The sequence below is a fragment of the Artibeus jamaicensis genome, unplaced genomic scaffold, assembly GCF_021234435.1.
Source record: "Artibeus jamaicensis isolate MK-2021 breed Jamaican fruit bat unplaced genomic scaffold, CSHL_Jam_final contig_332, whole genome shotgun sequence".
Taxonomy (NCBI): domain Eukaryota; kingdom Metazoa; phylum Chordata; class Mammalia; order Chiroptera; family Phyllostomidae; genus Artibeus; species Artibeus jamaicensis.
The window spans coordinates 2147913-2168030 of record NW_026521788.1 but is presented as its reverse complement, the minus strand read 5'-3'; the positions used below and the strand labels follow the sequence as shown (position 1 = coordinate 2168030).

Genomic DNA, 20118 nt, shown 5'->3' with positions numbered 1-20118 from the left:
AGTGAGACTCTAAGAGTCTCTCTGCCTCTGAAATAATTAGTAATTTTTTGTTTATGTATTTGTTACTTTTCTTTAAAATTATTTTTGGTGATGGACTGATTATTGTGTTAGGCTTTTGTCCATTAAGTGAACACTATGGATTATAATAACCACAATAATCACTTAGTCACAAGAAATTAGGACAAGAAAGGTACCTTTAAAAGGAAAAAAAAAGACTCTTAAGCTTGAATTATCATCATTTATTTTGTTTCAATTTAGAATTACATGGAAATTTCACAGTATTTTTAAACAGTTTATTGCTTTCACAAAACACCAAAAGAGGGTGGTTCTTCGTTCTTTGGTTTTTGTTGGTTTGTTTTGTTTTTGTTTGCTTAAAAACAGTCTTCTTTTCCCTCATACCTGCCTGAACAGTTCGGGTCTGAAGCTGCAAGGTTGGTTTCTGCACCAAAGAGCTATGGTAGCCCAAAATTGGGGGTAAAACTTAAGTGTGATTTGAAGGGTGTCCATCCTACGGGAGGGCAGTCAGGTGTGGTAAGCTAGATCCTGAGCAGGTTGAGGAGGGCATCTGGAAGGGTTAAAGTAGTGGTCTCCAACCTTTTTGGCACCAGAGACTGGTTTGGTGGAAGACAGTTTTTCCATGGACCAGGGTGGTGGGGAGGAGATAGGAGGTGGAGGTCAGGCGGTACTCAAAGCTTTCCTCACTTGCCTGCACTTACCTCCTGCTGTCCTGCTGCAAGGCCCAGTTCCTAACAGGCAGCAGGAGGGTTCTGGTCTGGGGGTTGGGGACCCCTTGGTTAAAGGGTGCAGTGGCAACTTATGATATACACACACATTGGGAAAGCATCCAAAATGAAAATGTTTCTTTCTCTCCTGTTCCCCTCCCTGTCTTTCTCTCTCTTTCCCTCCCCCCACAATAAAGCTTCAACAGAATTGGAGAGAGTTTGTGCCTGTTCCTCATAACCCATAAATATTGGGCAGATTTGACATATAACCAAACTCTTCCAGGGTTTTCCTTTGTTAAAGAAATGGTGATTTTGGCCACATTCCTTAAATCTCGCCATTAATTTGAATGTCAAAATTAAAAGAACCAGAAACACAGTCATTCATCCTTTGGCTCTTTATTTACTTTATGCCACCAATAGGATTTAAACACTATGGACCAAGGCTTATCTGGTGGAGGAAACTTGAAAACTTCTATCCATAAGATAAAGTATTTTCTCCATGGATGCTAACCTGAATTTTACACATTAAAATATAGATATACCATATACCTAAAAATGTGATCCTCTCTCATCTATGTCATTATAATGACATAGATGTGCTTTTGTTAATATTTCGTTTTTTAAGTGTTAAGTAAATAATCCCAGTACAAAAGGTAACATATCTTCCTTCTTTGTATTCAGAACAACGTTTTGGAATTGTGGTCATTATTTGATTTCCTCATGCCAGGATTTTTGGGGACTGAACGCCAGTTCGCTGCTCGATATGGTAAACCTATATTAGCAAGTAGGGATGCTCGAAGCTCCAGTCGAGAACAAGAAGCAGGTATGAAAAAGAGATATATTCTCTGTACACATGGATGTAATTTATTCCTAACTTTTTTGAGCCATTTTCTCTTCTTATTAACAGGTGTCCTTGCAATGGATGCACTGCACCGCCAAGTCCTACCATTTCTTTTGAGAAGAATGAAAGAAGATGTTTTGCAGGACCTTCCACCCAAAATTATTCAAGACTATTACTGTAATCTTAGTCCCCTCCAGGTTAGGAATCTGATGATATATTTATTAGTAGAATGCTTTGAATAAGCCACACAAGTATTGAATAAAGGGGGATAGCCTTTGTCGCTCTAATCTAGCTTCTTCTTTCCTAGACTTGAAAAATAATCTGTTTCATACAGATGTAGATAAGATTTAAATGAATCTGTTTGTGTATATAGATATCTTTGGGTGTGTCTTTTGAATTAAACACACACCCATTAATTTGTAGCATTAAAACAAAATTTAGTAGCATAGTTTCTTTCTTATATGTCTATTGAAAAAGTTGCAAGGTTAAATAGTTGAAATGTTTATTAGGGCCAAAAAATCTGCCTGTAATGTCTTATCCTCACAACAGTATTATAGGTATTGTCAATCCCCATTTTTAAAAATAAGGAAACTGAAGCTCAGAGAGTTAAGCAACTCACTCAAGGTTATATAGCTAATACATGTTGGAGCTGAGTTTCAAACCTGGGGGAGTGGGTACCTCATCCCTTTTAATGTATTATTGCATATCTGATAAATTTTAGAAATTTTGGCTTCTGCACAGTTCTGATTTCATACGCAGAGACCATTATCAAAGGAATTTTTTGTATGACTTTCCTTATGTAGTATTTCGTAAGGGGAAACTGTCCCTTACAGTCCATACCCTACTAAGTCATGGCCTATAATCAGAATTTTCTGTTTGAATATTTACCTTATGTTCCAGGTTACTATTCATCAGTCTATTTCAGTAGTATGAGTTGATTAAATAAATAAAAGATATATAGATATAACCTACAAACCTACCTTCTTTCCCCTCCAGTGTGTAGACAGTTAACCTGTTAGTATTTGCAATGGGCAAGACACTAATGTAGATGCTAAGAATTCTGTAGATGCTAAGAATTCTGTGATCATCTTATGTACCTCCTCTCTGGGCCTCCATTTCTTATTTGTAAAAATAAGGTTCATGTTTCTTAAAAGAAATATTTTATGGGCAACAAGATATAAAGACTTTTTAAAGTACAATATAGAAAAGGTGCCATATGAAAAAAAGCGGTGGTGATATACTGGCAATGGTGTTGAAATGTCGCACAAAGTACATTTAGTAGTACGGAGGAGGGGAGCTGAGGAGGGAGTGACATTGGCTTTATTCAGCTTTCATAGGTCTTTATACTCTGACTTTTGTTCTTTAGCACTCTAGATTTTCTTCCCTTTTGCGTTGTTTTAGCATGTACAAGCAGAACCCAGACCCAAGTTTGATATGCGTTCCCCTTTTAGGTAGCAGTATTATTTTAAAAATTGGTCTCTTGAAATGTACCTATAGAGTTCTTTTAAGGGAGATTTTCTCAGTTACTTGTAAGGGTTCAGTTCTCTTTTAGTGGTATTGTATTTCGTGGTATCTTCTGAACAGAGTAGAAAAATTTGAGTCTAGAACTATTTGACTAATATTTTAGCAGCCAAACTTAATTTCATACTTGTGTTCTAAATGTAATTTTAAAGGGATTTACCAAGATGCAGTGTACTGTCTGTAATTAGTAGTGAAATATAGGTGTCATGATTTATTTTCTTAATGAGGGTTGATCTCTTCTTATTGCTCTTACTGGCCTGTGCTAGTTATCTTTTCAACAACTGAAAATAAGTATACTTCTTCTGTGGGGGAAATTTTACAGGTTCAGCTCTATGAGGATTTTGCTAAGTCTCGCGCCAAGTGTGATGTTGATGAAACAGTTTCTTCAGCTGCACTTTCTGAAGAAACTGAAAAACCAAAGCTTAAAGCTACAGGCCATGTATTCCAGGTATAGATTACAACCCACTTTTTAAGTGTTGCTTAAGAGTATTCTTCAATGCAGCAAGTTGTACATGGAACACTGAAATATGGGTGTATTTAAAATTTTTCAATACTTTGTATACATTCTTAAAAATAGGTTAAACTGTTTATTTTCATATTCATAATTAATGATTTAATGTTAAAATTAAATGTAAACATGCAAGATAATGTATTTATTACATTAAAGTAGTTTTAGTGTAGAAAAATCTTACATTGAACACCTACAAGGCGGTACTTTTTTTAAGTTCAGGGATTAATTCAAACAGTAGACAAAATAGGTTTTCTCCCTTGTAGATACGAACAATGAATAAGTGAAATACATAGTATGTAAGAGAAAAAAGCAGAACATGGGGTTGTACAGTATAGATTTCAGGACAGGTTATGATTTTTAATTGAGGGAACAGGGGTGTACTAAAAATATGAAATTTTAGTAGAGATCTGAAGGTGGATTGAGGAATGGTGAATATGTAGGGGGAAGTGATTCTGCACTGAGGATACAAAAAGTACAGAATCCTGAGGCCTTGTGCTGGAGGGCATAGCAAATGAAAAAGACATGGAAAATGTCAACTTCCTCTTTTTCCCCTTTGAAGTGTTCCACTGTAGAAATCCTCCCAAACCCCCTTGCCACTAATACATTAAATACTGTAGCATTTTTAAAGATAGAAGAGGGGAAAAGGTTGTATCTCCGACAGTTTCTATTACAGTGCCCAGCAGTCTCAGTGGAGCTTGCTAATTCAAATCTCTGTGCCAAAGGTGAGACATGAATCATTATAACCCAAGTAAGAAGCAAAAGAGAAAGGGTGTGGCTGAATCAAAGAAAACAAGAGATCCTGTAGGGTTCTGATTCTCAAACACAACCACTTGAAATAACCACGTAGTTTCTCAGCCTCCTGCCATAGACCTGTTGAACCAAAATAGGTCTTTCTGCCATAAGAAGCTCGTTGTCTAGTAGGGGATACAGACATATAATTTATACAAGTTACAAATGTTCTCAAAAGTAAATACAGACTGCACAAGAAATGTGGGTGAAGGCATATACAAGATATTTGAATTGGTTCTTGAAGAATGGGTAGGAGTGGTGAGAATAGGAAGAAAGGCATTCTAGACAGAGAATAGAGTAGGAAAAGATACAAACATTTGTGGCATGTGAGGTGGACTTATATCTATACTTTTTTCTTTTAAAGGCATTACAGTACTTACGTAAACTGTGCAACCATCCAGCATTAGTCTTAACACCTCAACATCCAGAGTTCAAGAGTACTACTGAAAAACTGGCAGTTCAGAATTCTTCTCTTCATGATATTCAACATGCCCCTAAACTCTCAGCTTTGAAGCAAGTAAGTAGGTCTTTTAAGTATTAGATCTTAAGCATTCCTAATCTAAGTAAATTTGCCTTTTCAGTAGATTACTGACATATGTGCCACTTTATTTTTTAATTTGGTTTGTTAAATTTTTGGTATAGCTTTTTAAAAATTGTGATAAAGTATATACATAAGCATACATGTGCCATTTTAACCATCTTTAAGTGTATAATTCTGTGACATTATTTATATTCACCATGTTGTACAACTGGTACCAGCATTAATTTTAAAAAATTTTCTACCCAAAGAGAAACTCTGTACCCATTGAGCAGTAACTTCCCATACATCTTTTCCCCCAACACTAGATTACTTCTCATATACTTTGTTTGTATGAATTTGCATGTTCTAAATATTTCATGTAAGTAGAATCATATTTGTCCTTTCGTGACTGGCTTGTTTTCGAGGTTTATTCATGTTGGCATGGATTGGTACTTCATTTTTATGGCTGAATAATTTCCATTATTGCTGCTATTATTTATATTTATATACCACATTTTGTTTATCCAGTCATGAGTCATTTCTGCCTTTTAGCTGTTGTGAATAATGCTGCAGTGAACATTGGCTTATAAGTATTTGTGTCCCTCTTTCAGTTCTTTTAGATACAGACCTGAGAGTGGAATTGCTAGCTGTAACCTGCAGCAATTTTGTGGACATTTTTCAGGAGCTGACAAATTATTTTCCATTGCGTACCATTTACATTCCCACCAGCAATGTGCCGGGGTTACAATTTCTCGGCATCCTCTGCAATAATTTTTTTTTATTAGTCATTCTAGTAGGCATTATTACATGGTATCTCATTGTTGATTTGCTATCCTTAATGACCAGTGACGTTGAGCATCTTTTCATGTGCTTATTGGATATTTATGTATATTTGTGGAAATCCCTTTGACCATTTTTTGATTAGCTTGTCTTTTGGTTGAGCTTTAGGGATTCTTTTATATTGTAGATATTAAGCCCTTACCAGATATGTTTTACAAATACTGAATACTTACTCCCCTCCTGTATATTGTCTTTCCCTTTCTTGGTAATGTCCTCCATGGTTTCTGATGAGAAATCAGGTGCTAATCTTGTTGAGGATCCCTTTTACATAACAAGTCACCTTTTTTTTTTTTTTCTTATAAGATTCATTGTTTTTCAACAGTTAGATCCACACTGACACATTATAATCAATTTTTGAATAAAAATTGAATTTCATCCACATTATAATTCTACTATAGGCTTTAACTTATTTTTAGCCTGTACTTTTGCACCTTAGTGTAAGTAATAACTAGGTAAAAAAGTAAAAAGTATCTCTCATTTTAGAGTGCCTCTTGTCACCCTGAGTGTCTGGAAGCTTAGGAACGCTGTACCTTAGGCCCAGATTATTTGTGGCTGTACTCAGGGAGGGCTTTTCTAGAACTCTGCTTTTCCATTTGCCTAGCTCTTCTCAGCTACTCAGAGTGAGAGTTCTGTCTCAGGAGAGTAGTAACTTGCTTTCTTTTATTTAAAATACCTCAGTTCTCTGAAGTAGAAATCTTAACTTGCTTTTTAAAAGATTGGCAGGAGAAGTAAAAAAAAAAAAATGTTTCTTTTCTTCAGTTGGTAATAGTGCCAGAAGTATTTAATATTGCCAGAGCCAATATTTAAAAATTTTGGTAGAGTGGAATGAACTGAAACTGTAGGTGACATTTAAGGGCAATAAGCAGAGTCAATTTTAAAACACAACTCTTAGGTAAATATATAATAAGTTATGTCAGACTTGGCAAACAGTTTATATAGGGTAAAGTTGAGTTTGCGCTGATCGCAAGTTCACTACACACCTGCTGTATGAACTATTTGCTGGTTAATAAAGCTAATATGATTTTGATAGGATTAATGCAGCATAATGAGGTCATCATAGTTTCACTGTATTTTATATCAGTCAGACCAAATTTTGAGTATTATTTTGAGTACTGAGTAGTTTAGGCACTGTAAGCATGTCAGTATATAGTTGTATAGTTATATACGTACACTGCCTAATAGATAATAAATAATCTAAAAACCATTTTATATGAGGTATAGCTTCAAAAACTATTGGTTACCTGCTTTTATCGAATACCTGTGTAAGAACTGATTCTTTTTTCAAGTTGCTGTTGGACTGTGGTTTGGGAAATGGCAGCACTTCAGAGAGTGGCACAGAGTCTGTGGTGGCCCAGCACAGGATCCTGATCTTCTGTCAGCTGAAAAGCATGCTTGACATAGTAGAATATGATCTTCTCAAACCTCACTTACCCACGGTCACTTACCTGAGATTAGATGGAAGCATACCTCCTGGTCAGAGGCATTCCATTGTTTCACGGTAAGTGGCTTCTAAAACTTGTAAATCGAGGCTATCGTCAATGTATTATGACTTACATAGAAGTTGGCCTCATTGTATTTTCTTCAAAAATATAGAACTACAAGCCCTGGCTGGTATAGCTCAGTGGATTGAGCACGGGCCTGGGAACCAAAAGATCGCGGTTCGATTTCCCCATCAGGGCACATGCCTGGGTTGCAGGCCAGTTCCCAGCAGGCGATACACCAGAAGCAGCCATACATTGATTTAAAAATATATATATATAGAGAGAGAGAGAGAAAACTACAAAACAAATTGAGAAAATTTAAAAATATAGACCTCCAGAAATATAGTTGAATAGTTTTAGTTGAACAAAAAAGTGTGACTGTATTAGGATAGCACTTTGAAAGGTATGAAAGAAATGTAAGGCAACAGTAAATAGAAATAACTAAATTTCACCTCACCTTTTTGTGGGGTGGGAGGAAGTGGCTTAGCTGAGATCTGTATCCTGATCTCTGTGTTTCTGTTCAGAAGAGTTGGGAGCCGGCCCAGCTAGGAAGCGAAATCAGTGAGTACAGTGCTTTGTAAGTGGGGCCTGCACCCTCTGCTTTAGAAATGGCAGGTTTCTACATGCAGATTCTTAGGTTCTCTCCCAGACCTCCTAACCTCAAGAGTGTGCATTTTTAACATGCATCCTGAAGAGACGGTTCGGCACAATACAGTTAGAGATGCGTGAACGGGCTTTGGAGGCAGACAGACCTAGGTGTGGCTCCTGTCTGTGCTGTTTAGGCCGTGTCCTGTTACCACCCGCAGAGTCGGAATCTTTCTACAATAAGGTCAATGATAACATCCTCATAGAACTGCTTTAACAATTGAGTGGCATAATGCATATAAAGTACAAAGCCCATTGCTTGTCTCATCATGAGATGTAGTAAAGGGTAATTTGGTATTAACGTTAGTTTTTCTTTTTTCCTAGAAGTTACTAATGTCCTTTGTGAATACCTTCTAGGAGTGCTCCTTCTAGGAGTAGCAGCAACCCTCAACAACTTGTCCTCTGCTTTCCCCAATTGATCTGGCCTTTCCCCCATTGTCTTCTCTGTCTCCCTAAAGGTTCATAGTTGAGTTTTGTCTTAATTATAATTAGTGTTTAATTACATTTTTGGAACTTAGCCTTGATCTGATACTCTAAAATATAATCCTATTAGATTTATTTCTGTTTGTAAAATTTCTGACGTGTTCTAGAATACGTTCTTTCTACTAAAGATGTTAAGTACAGGGTAGGGTAAAAATAGGTTTACAATTGTTGATACGTGAAACACAGTTTATTGTTGTTTTTTTTTCCACATGAACAAATGTGAACCTACTTTTGCCCCACCTTATATATTATTGGGTTGGCCAAAACTCCCATTTAGTTTTTCCTCAAGATGAAGTATACATTTTTCATTTTCACCAGTAAGTTTATTGATTTGGATATTTTATGTCAGCTATCTTCTTCATGGTAGAACATCAGGTGTTCAAAATTAACATCTCGGTTTGACTGCTCTCAACTTCAGCTGGTTTACCCAACCATGGTCCAGTGAGAAATCTCCAGTACAAAACTTCATACACCACTTTGGACATGTTTGATCAGTCACAGCACCTTCTCCATCCACTGCACAAATCTTTTTTTGTTTCATTTGCATTTTTACCTTTTTTGAAATAATAAAGCATAATATGCTGAAAATGTGTATTTTCTTTCATTTTTAATATTAAAATGGCTACCAAAAAATTCACCAATTTTGGTAAGTTTTTTTAATGCATGCTGATATGACAGCTGTCACAAAATTACAGTCTAACAGCTGTTACAATCTAAAAAGATTGTTTCAAATGAAGTTAAAGACAACAAAGCACTATTACAGCCATCTTACAGGAAAAACCAAACAAGCTTTTTGGCCAACCCAATAAAAGAATATAGTTTCATCTTAAGTGGTCATAGAAATGTCTGTGTAATAGATTTGTAAAGAAGTATTCTCATTTGTGTTCTTTAATTTTTATTAAATAGTCCAATTTCTGTAGTGTAGGTACTTTAGAAAGAAATGTACTAATTTTATTTTTAAATATCTACACTTTTAGGTTTAACAACGATCCATCCATAGATGTTCTCTTACTTACAACTCACGTTGGTGGCCTGGGGCTTAACCTAACAGGCGCTGACACGGTAGTATTCGTAGAGCATGACTGGAACCCCATGCGTGACCTACAAGCCATGGACCGGGCCCATCGCATTGGGCAGGTAAAAAGTCACCACTTACAGTTGTTAACCTGCAAGCTGGGAAAACTTCTCAAAAAGACAATCAGTTTAAGTTCCTATTCTGATATTAACAAATGTTTGACCTTAGACAAGTCACTTAATTCTGTGGCATCATTTCCTCACGCATTAAATGAAGTGGCTTGGGCTAAGAAAAGTGGGACGCTCTCTGTTCCTAATATTCTGTGATTCTCTGCAAACATTTTAAGCTCATGGGGCCAGATAAAGAGAACCCAACCATAATTAGATGGTAATTAAGAATGCAAGCCCCCTCTTTTGTTGAACCTCAAACCTTATCAGTTAGTTTGTGCTACATTTGCTTTTTCTTAATTCAGAAACGTGTGGTTAACGTGTACCGATTGATAACAAGAGGAACGTTGGAAGAGAAAATAATGGGCTTGCAGAAATTCAAGATGAACATAGCAAATACAGTTATCAGCCAAGAGAATTCTAGTTTGCAGAGTATGGGGACAGATCAACTGCTCGATCTGTTTACACTTGATAAGGTAAAGAATTTAACACAGTTTGCTCTCTAATGCATGCACAGCCTTCCTGAGACTGCTTGGTGAAAGTATTGAAAGGAGTAGCAAAAGGCATTCACTTTGGTATCAACTAGACAACTTTTTGATGGAATTTTTGACATCCAGATAAAACTCTCCAGGATTCTAGGGGATGTTCAGAGTTTTGACTTTGATTAATGTCTCCAGTGTCTTGCCCCAAGATTTCTTTCTTCAGTCCTTTCCTACTAAAGAACATTTGTCACTGAAGTCAGCTAAACCTGGGTTTGTGTTTTTTGCCCTGCCTTCTGTTAACCAGTGACGTTAGGGAAGTTAACCAACATCTATACCCTTGGGAGAATAACAGTGCATGGTTATGAAGTTAAAGTAGTATATGTAAACACTTAGAAAGGGTATCTAGTATAGATTCTCAGTACATAGTAGCCATTATTGTTATTGTGTAATCCATAGTCAAAGGATGCACCAGCTGGATGTATCAGTCAGCCTAATAATGTAAAACAAATGGGGTTGGATTTAAAGTCCTGCATTAGGTTGAGAAAGGCAGCTGCGCACCCAGTACAAATTATGGTGAGAACTGACCTTAGATAGTGTAATTAAACTAGCTGTAATAACAGAAATGTAATGTCCAAACCTGAGAGAAAGTAGGTCCACTGTACTGTGTGTGTTCAGCCACTTTTAGAATATTATGTAAGTCCTGAGAGGTGGCCAGAATGGAGGTGGGTTCTTCAATCATGTCATATAAGGTAAGGTTGAAAAAGCAAGTATAACCTAGAAAAGAGAAGGCTCAAAGAAACATGGATTACTGCCTTCAAATAGCTTCTATTTTGTTTGAAAGAATATTCTTACATGTGGCTTTTAGCAAGGAGAACTGGTCTCAGGGAGGGATGTTCCAGGGAAACAAGAACTATTGCTAAAAAGGATCCCAGTGGGGCAAATAGGAAAATTTGAATATGAACTACATATTAGAGCATTTTAATATATCAGTTTGTATTAAATTGTAATGTTACCTTTGGTTATATAAGAGAATGTTCTTGTTCTGAGGAATACAAGCTTATTTCTATCTAGGGATAATGGATAACAATTACAACTTACTCTTGAATGGTTTGGATAAAGAGCTGTTTATTATTTAACTATATGTCTAGCTCATACACATACGTACATACATATGTGTGTATGTATATATATATGGGAGAGAGTGACAAAGCCGACATGACACAGTGAACAGTGAGTTCTTTGTAATGTTCTTATATTCTGTGATCTTAAAATTCTTCCCAAATAAAAAAGTTAAAATCATAAAATTATTAGGCCTGTGGGAAAACAAAATAAGCTGTCTCATGAGATGAACTTACCCATCACTTAACTCTGTTGCATAAGTGCAATGTTAGAAACAAGTATGACATTTTAAAGGAAAATCTAATTTTTTATTTAATAATTCTTCATTTTCTCTGTGCCAATTTTTCTTAAGGATGGAAAAGCAGAAAAAACTGACACCTCTACTTCTGGAAAAGCAAGTATAAAGTCAATTCTTGAAAACCTGAGTGATCTTTGGGATCAAGAACAGTATGATTCAGAGTACAGCCTGGAAAATTTTATGCAATCTCTCAAGTAACTATCAAATGTTGTTAATGTAATTGCTGCTAGTTCGGTTACATTTCTGCTGATATTCAGCAAATTTCAAAGTTTATACGGTGAACTTTTAGCTCAATGTGTAAATAGATCTGAAGAATATTCAGCATAACGCTGGTTCTTGTTTCACTGGGGGGAACAAGTTATTCTCACATATTTGCACTGTATTAAATTTAAATGTTAATGTGAAATGGTTTAGATTTTACATGCGGAGCCGAGGAGCCGAACCAGGTTTACACATGCTGCCACGAGGCGTTCTCACTGGGGCGGGCCTCCTGTCTGCACACGGCACTTCAGTGTGTGGACACGTGCCGTTTTCCTTTTAAATGGAACTTGTTTTTATATATGATTAAAATAGGGCTTTTTTGTATAAAAGGCCCAATGAGCCATAATTTTAAGAATAATGACTATGATAATTGGTCACTCTTGGAACATGAAAAATCTTAGACAATGAATTGAACCATGCCCTTGGTGTAAACCTTTATATATTTAATGCAGATGCATAGTGTTTTTCAAATCTTTAACATGATTTTGTCAACTTTTAAAATATATCCACTATTCTAAACATAGGTAATGGTCTATTTAAGGCTACCATAATAACATCCTATTAAGAGGGTGTTTTTTTAATTTATGTAATGGCTAGGATATAGCCAGATTCAAAGAACATATATACACAATAGGTTTCAATGACATATATATATATATTTTTTGTAACTATAAACATATACAGTTTTCCAGAAGTAGATTTTACACTGTTTAGAATTCCAAAACCTATGGTGATAAGACTGTTTATTGAAGTAATGCATGATTGAAGCATAAAAGGGAGACATAATTCCTTTATATGTACGAACATACATAAATATACATTTCTATATGCACAGACATACACCCATCCTGCATCCAAAAAGGTGCTAGGTACTGAAATCATGTAGTCACTATACTGGGCAGCAATAATAACTGGGCCTGAGCTGATTAACTAGTGTTGAAGAAGTGAGCTCAAGGGTCAGGGTGGGTATGTGTGTATAGACGTGCATGTGTGTCTATGTATATAGTTTTATAAATTTCACAAATTAATACATGCCTGTGTGCATATATATGTATGAGACATATTTGTATATACATGTACAGATAATGAACATCCCTAGAGTTTGTGGCTGGCCATACACACAGGCATTGGTTTAAAACCATCAGACCTCAACTGTAACATAACACTTCTGTTTAAAATCATCAGCCACACTGTTCTGCAGCATTTAGACACGGACGTGTGTCACATTTCAGCAGCTTTGACAACATACTGTGCCATTAAACCCAGCATTCCACAGAGAACAATAAATAAGATCGACACTGTAAAATGTATGCACCTGTGTTTTCTTTGTACAAAGTGAAAGACCAAAAGGATACGCTCGACTTTACATAGAATATCCATTCTATATAGCACTGGCTAGCTGAGCCAGGATACCCGAGTTGAAATTTTTTTTAATCCTCACCCAAGGATGGTTTGATATGGGGGGAGACCGAGAGAAACACTGATTGGTTGATTCCTGTACATGCCCTAACCCGGGGGTCAGACCTGTGACTGACTGTTTTATGGGACAACACTTCAATCAACTGATCACTCAACCAGGACTTGACTTTAATTTTTTAAGTTAACTAAAAGTTAACTATATTTTATTTCCATAAGCCAGCTATATAACATAGCTCAGAGTAATTGATATTTCCTAAGAATGTGTAGGGAGCAATGTATCATCAAAGAAGTAGGAAGAGAATTCACACCATAAAAGTTAGTTGTTTCCAAATTGGAAAGATGGCTAGAAGTCAGGTAAGACAGAGTAATAGTAGTGCTGCCTAAGAATAATGCCTGCATGGGGAGAACTGGACTGAGTAGTGAGCGACATGAAACACAGCCGTTAATTTTGTGGATGTGGTAATGACGAATGTGTGCATGTGGGAAACAAAACAAGTATGAGAGCATGTCAACATTTTAATCTGGGTTAGGGTTCATGGATATCCACTGTACTGGTCTCCGCCTTTATTTCAGAAAATTTCAGCTAAAAATAAGTATATGTTCAGAGATTATCAGCTGTCGTTATGATTTTCCTATAAGAAACACTAAGTTTTTAGGACTAAAGAAATATTAAAATTTAGAGTTCTGTGTATACTTTTGCTATGTGAATATATCCACAAACATTTCTCAAAAAGATTCTAGCCTTTCAACAGGAGCTTATTATAACAAGGGTGAAAGTCTCTGATATTGGACTGATTGACCTAGTATAGTATATAACCTTATTCCTTTCTGATGGTTATATAAGTTTATTCACAAGTAAATACTTCAGTGAAGCTGTTTGAGAACATGACCACTTACAGTACCCCCAGTTCTGCCTCTAAGAGAATAGAAATTACAAAAAAGTAGTAAGCATTCCATCACATACCCATTCCAAAGAATCCCAATACGGTCCTCTCCCTACTTAAAGAAAGACCTCAATTTCCTAGAATATATGCTGGTATCAGTGGGCTATCAAGTGAAATTGATCACAGGAAAGTGTTAAGTGCCAGACTATTCAGTGTAAAACTATAAATCAAAACCAAGTTATGTCTATGTCAATTAATAGAAAATGTTTACTACTGACACAAGTCAGTGCCAGCCATCATCTCTAAGGAGACAAAAATTGCCTCCTGCTTCAAGAAAGGATTCCTAGTCTCTGGTAAATTCCCTCAAGCCAGTGAAGTTCTGTTGAAGGATATAGAACTGAGATCCTAGTATCTGTGTAGGGAATGAAGACTTGGTTTTATGCATACAGGAGGGACAGAAATGGAGCTGTAACTTAACCCCCTCCAAACAAGACTGGCTCAGAAACAAAGTTCTCCATGAGAAATCAGAATCCCAGATCTGGGTATATGCTAAGTGCATACTGTAGGAACCACAAATCAAGAAAATAGAATCAACTCTGGGACCCTAGCAAATACAAAACCGCCCTATAGGAGAGTTTTAGATAGGTTTTGACAGGATTCAGTAGGGGGAAAGATTCTAGGATCAAATTTATAGTCACTTACACACACACACGGTCTCCAGGAGGCACAGAACTACTTTCTGGAGGAAAAGTCAGCAGATGCAAACAGGAGAACTGGTTCTTTAAGAACTGCAAATAGGCACAACTTCCGCCAAGAAGGAGGCACAGGTGGAGATGCTGTGCTTCCTCACACAACCAAGTTTAGAGACAACTAAATATTAGCAACAGAAAACACAGCCAGAACACAGAAAATTGAACTTTTCAGAAGTCTCATAACAAATTCTTCAGCCTGACCGGTAAGAGGGGCGAAACCAGCAGCCGGAGGAGCAGGGTTGCACAGGAAAACTCGGTCAGACAGACTCAGGCGCGCGGAATCCAGGCGCAGGGTTGGACCTGGTGGGCAACTCAGCGAGCGACCACGGGGAAACAGCAAGGGAGCAGGGCTGCGAGTTGACTGTGGTCTCGCATCCATGCGTAGACAGACAAGCAAGGGAGTGGGCGATGGGATGGGACCCAGCAGGCCCCAGTGGCGAGAGGCAGCAGAGGGCGCCGCCATTTCCCTGCTCCGATCCCGCCTCCACATACAGCGTCATAACCCAGCGACCTAAGTGGCCCTGCCCTGGTGAACCACCTGAGGCTCTGCTCCTCACCCAGCAGCAAGAAACAGCAGAGGGGGCCGCCATTTCCCTGCTCTGACCACGCCCCCACATACAGCGTCACAACCTAGCGACCTGGGAGTCCAAGGCTCTGCTCCTGGTACTTAAGGGGCGTGAACAGAACAAAAATGGCTCAAAAAGATCTCAAAGCCCCAGAGCCTATAAATCTAAGCAATGAAGAAATAGCAAAACTCTCAGACACACAGTTTAAAACACTGGTGATCAGGATCCTCACAGAACTGGTTGATTATAGCCACAAATTAGATATACATATGAAGGCGAAACTAATTGAAATGAATGGAATTGCACAGGAAACCAATAGCGATGAAAAGGAAACTGGGACTCAAATCAATGGAGTGGACCAGAAGAAAGCAAATAATGGCCAAACAGAAAAGAGTCAAGAAGCAAGAATTCAAAGAAATGAGGAGAGTCTTAGGAACCTCCAGGACGTCTTTAAACATTCCAACATCCGAATTATAGGGGTACCAGAAGGGGGAAAGGAACAGCCACCAGTGGAAAACTTATTTGAACAAATAATAAAGGAGAATTTCCCCAATCTGGCAAAGGAAATAGACTTCCAGGAAATCCAGGAAGCTCAGAGTCCCAAAGAAGTTGGACCCAAGAAGAAACACACCAAAGCACATCAGAATTACATTAGCCAAGATTAAAATGAAGGAGAGAATCCTACAAGCAGCAAGAGCTAAGGGGACAGTCACCTACAAAGGAGTCCCCATCAGACTATCAGCTGATTTCTCAAAAGAGACCTTCCAGGCAAGAAGGGGCTGGAAAGAAGTATTCCAAATCATGAAATCCAAAGACCTACAACCAAGAATGCTCTATCCAGCAAAACTTTCATTTAGAATGGAAGGACAGATAAAGCGCTTCTCAGATAAGATCAAATTCAAGGAGTTCATCATCACCAAGCCCTTATTATATGAAATGCTAAGGGGACTTATCTAAGAAAAACAAGTTAAAAAAAAACATGAACAGTGAAAGGACAGCAAACTCACAGTTATTAACAACCACACCTAAAACAAAAGCAAACTAAAAGGACAGCTAGATCAGGAGTGGAAACATAGAAATGAAGATCTCAAGGAGGGTTAGCAACAGGGGAGTGGGAGGAGGAGAAGGGGGGAGAAGGTACAGAAAATAAGTAGCATAGACAGTAGATAGAAAACAGATGGGGGGGCAAGAATAGTATGGGAAATACAGAACCTAAAGAAGTTGAGACACATGGTCATAAACTAAAGGTGGGGATGGGGGGTAGGGTGGAGGGGAATGAAGGGGGAAGAGAACAACTGTAATGGCATAATCAATAAAAATAAGTAAGTAATTTAAAAAAAAACTGCAAATAGAGGCTCTGGCTGGGTAGTTCAGTTGGTTAGAGCATCACCCCAACACACCAAGATTGTGGGTTCCGTCTCCAGTCAGGGCATGTGCAAGAATCAACTAGCGAATGCATAAATAAGTGGATAATTGTAAAGGACTACAAATCTGAAGGACCATAAAATTATTTAGATATAAAAATAAGGAAAACAAAAAATAGACAAATTTGGAGAACATAGTAAATGCAAGGTACTAGAATTGAAAACTTGCTAGTTATCAATACAGGTTAGATATAGCTGAAGAGAATTTGTGAGTGGAGAAAACGATCTTATAGAATCACCTACAAAGGGATACAGAAGCGAATTGATGGAAAATAGGAAATCAGCAAAAATCACGGGAGCTGGAATGACAGCATCTAATACATACTTCACAGGAGGTCCGGAAGAGAAAGGGGGCCTGTGGGAGAAGAGACAGGAAGTCACCTTTGAGGTACCTGCACACCCTGCATATAATCCACCAGCAAGTTCTGCCTTCTCCAGCTCCCAAACATCTTCCAAATTTTCCCCCATCTCCACTGCTAAAGCTGTAGGACCCATCACCGTCTTAGCACTCCTGGACTCCTGGATTCTGCCTGGTCCTCTGCCTGCCGAACCCTTCAGTGGCTTCCCATCACAGTCAGGCTGACCCTGCCCTCTTCACCATGGCCTGCCAGTCCTGCGGGCTCTGGTGCCTGTGCGTTTCTGTGACTGTCTCTGGTCAGATCGCAGCATATTGGCCCCAGTCGAGTCAGTCTGTCCTGCTTGCACCTCAGCGTAAAACAAAATGTGTTTCCACCTTGGTTCTGGCACAGCTGGGTGAATGGTGTCATGGGGAGGAGATGCAGAAGACTGAAAGGGGAGCAGATTTGGCAGGGAAGATGGAAAACCAAGAATTAGCTTTTAAATTTGAGATTCCCAATATATACTGAAGTAGAGATGTTGAGTAGAGAGGTGACTGTTAGGAGTCTAGACCTCAAAGGAAAGGTCATGGCCAGGGCTATAAATTTAAAAGGTACTGTTACAAGGTGTAGGACTGAAGAAGATCTCCCAAGGGTTTATTTTGATAATGAAATAACTTACTATACAGCAGTGAAAAATCACTGAGTAATAAAACAGATAAATCTCAAAATCAAGGATGTGTCAAAAATAAAATATATAGTTTGAGTCCATTTATAAAGACTAAAACCAGGCAAAATCAAAACACTGTTTAGGGATATACAAACAAAATACACGGTTATTTCACATTTGAAAAAAAGAAAATTAAGTGACAGTCACACGCACAACATTCATTGGTCATTTCCTGCTTTGCCAAGCACAAGGGGAGAAGTCAGGAACCAGGCAGGAGGAGGACACTGAAGCCAACAGCTGATACACGTACATTAACTTCAGAAAAAGCATTCAAGGCAAACGTATTACTTGCAATAGTGGCATCTCAGCTCGGTTGCAGTGGCTCAGTTGGCCGACGCATAATTCTGTAAACTGAAAAGTCATGGGTTCAATTCCCAGTCAGGGCACATGCCTAGGGTGTAGGTTCAGGACACAGGTGGGATTGCGTGCGAGAGGCAGCTGATCACTGTTTCTCACACCGCTCTCTCCCAGGACCCCTCTTTCCCCTCTCTAAAATCAAAAAGCATGTCCTTGGGTGAAGATTCTTTTTAAAGAGTGGTATTTCATAATCCATTCAATTAGCCAGGAAGTAAATACAACGGCTCCAAATTGAGATATACCTCAAAGCAAAAGTGGACAAAACTACAAAAATGAAATGGCCAAGTCCAAGGTGACAGTGACACTTTATCATGCCTCTTTTCACTGGAACAACCAGACCAGAAAAAGAAAAACAGGACATGGATGATTTTAACAATACAATTAATACGTATGACTTAATTGACGTGTATATAGATATACTCAACAACTGAAAAATACGGTCTCTGGAAGCTTACGTGGAACGCTAACCCAAACCAACCATATGCTGAGCTGTAATGCAAATCCCGGCAAATTTCAAGAAATTAAAGACATGTAGTGTCCTTGTTCTCCACTCCTATTCAGAGGTAGTGGTGGTGTCGAGATGAATCAAACACACACCTGAGTCCTTCCCACTGCAGTGAAGCCACGACAGGAAAGCATACATCTTCGGAAAGAAGAATTAAAACTGTTTCTAGTTACAGTGATTGTCTTTGTAGAAAATTCCAAAGAATCTACAACAATATTAGAATTGAGTTAAGCAGTTTCACAGGACACAAGGTCAATTACCAAAAAAAATTTTTTTCTGTTATGTATAAGTAATAAAAAAATAGAAATTTAAAATTTTATATAACAGTAACAAAACACATAAAATAGTGTTAGGTATGTCTTATAAACTATGTAAAAGGTCTGTGCTGAAAACTATAACATACTTATGAAAGAAACCAACATGACATTTAAAAATGAAGAGATTCACCATGTTCATGGATTGAAAACAATATTGCTAAGACTTCAGTTCTCTTTAAACTGATTTGAAGACACAAAGCAATTTGAATCAAATTCCAGAAGGATATTTCATAGAAATTGACAAACTGATTCTAAAATTTATGTGGGAAGGCAAAAGAATCAGTAATGTGGGAATCAGTAATGAAAATCAACTATGAAGAAGGAATCGTTGAAGACTCACTGCCAGATGTTAAAGCTCATCACAAACATAATCAGGAGAATGGAAGGCTGGCCTGGACCCAGCTCAGTGGGACAGAACCAACCGCCTGCAGACACGCTGGTACTCACCCGGGCATGTGATGTTCTGTGAAGCTGGGGAGGCAGTTCAGTGTAGAAGGGAAACCTGTTCAAAAAGTGGGGGTCCACAGGCTAAAAAAAATTATAAAATCTCCAAACTTACACAAAATTTAACTCAAAGTAAATCATGAGCATACATGATAAACCTAAACCTGTATAACTTGTAGAAGAAAACAAAAAATTTTAGATGTTAGGTTGGGCAAAGATTTCTTACATATGATACAAAAAGAATGTATGATCCAGAGGACTTCCGCCAAGATGGAGGTATAGGTGGATGTGCCGTGCCTTCTCACACAACCAAGTTTAGGGACAACTAAATATTAGCAACACAAAACACAGCCAGAACACGGAAAATTGAACTTTTCGGAAGTCCGTTAACAACAAATTCTGCAGCCTGACCGGTAAGGGGCGAAACCAGTGGCTGGTGGAGCAGGATTGCACAGGAGGACTCGGTCAGACGGGCTCAGGCGCGGAATCCAGGCGCAGGGTTGGACCTAGTGAGCGACCGAGCGAGTGACCAGGCGAGCAACCTCGGAGGAGACAGCGGGGGAAGCGGTGCTGCGTGTTGACTGGGGTCGCCTATTTGTGCGCAAGCAGACAGGCGAGGGAGTGGGCGGTTGGACCGGGGCCGGCGTCCCCGTGGCAAGCGGCAGTAGAGGGCGCCGCCATTTCCCCGCT

The 20118-nt window shown here is 38.3% G+C and overlaps 1 protein-coding gene across 4 annotated transcripts in view; it reads left to right on the top strand.

The window, feature by feature from the left end:
• The window catches only part of BTAF1 (B-TFIID TATA-box binding protein associated factor 1), a 116866-nt gene extending 104143 nt beyond the window's left edge, over nucleotides 1–12723 (top strand). For all 4 annotated transcript variants that reach the window (XM_037156691.2, XM_037156692.2, XM_037156694.2 and 1 more), the window contains 8 exons: nucleotides 1404–1545; nucleotides 1630–1760; nucleotides 3407–3532; nucleotides 4749–4901; nucleotides 7031–7242; nucleotides 9331–9490; nucleotides 9841–10011; nucleotides 11489–12723. In XM_037156691.2, coding sequence (XP_037012586.2) covers nucleotides 1404–1545; nucleotides 1630–1760; nucleotides 3407–3532; nucleotides 4749–4901; nucleotides 7031–7242; nucleotides 9331–9490; nucleotides 9841–10011; nucleotides 11489–11632 — 1239 coding nt within the window. In that variant the 3' untranslated portion in view covers nucleotides 11633–12723. The remainder of the gene's footprint in view (nucleotides 1–1403; nucleotides 1546–1629; nucleotides 1761–3406; nucleotides 3533–4748; nucleotides 4902–7030; nucleotides 7243–9330; nucleotides 9491–9840; nucleotides 10012–11488) is intronic.
• The last annotated feature ends 7395 nt before the right edge of the window (nucleotides 12724–20118 follow it).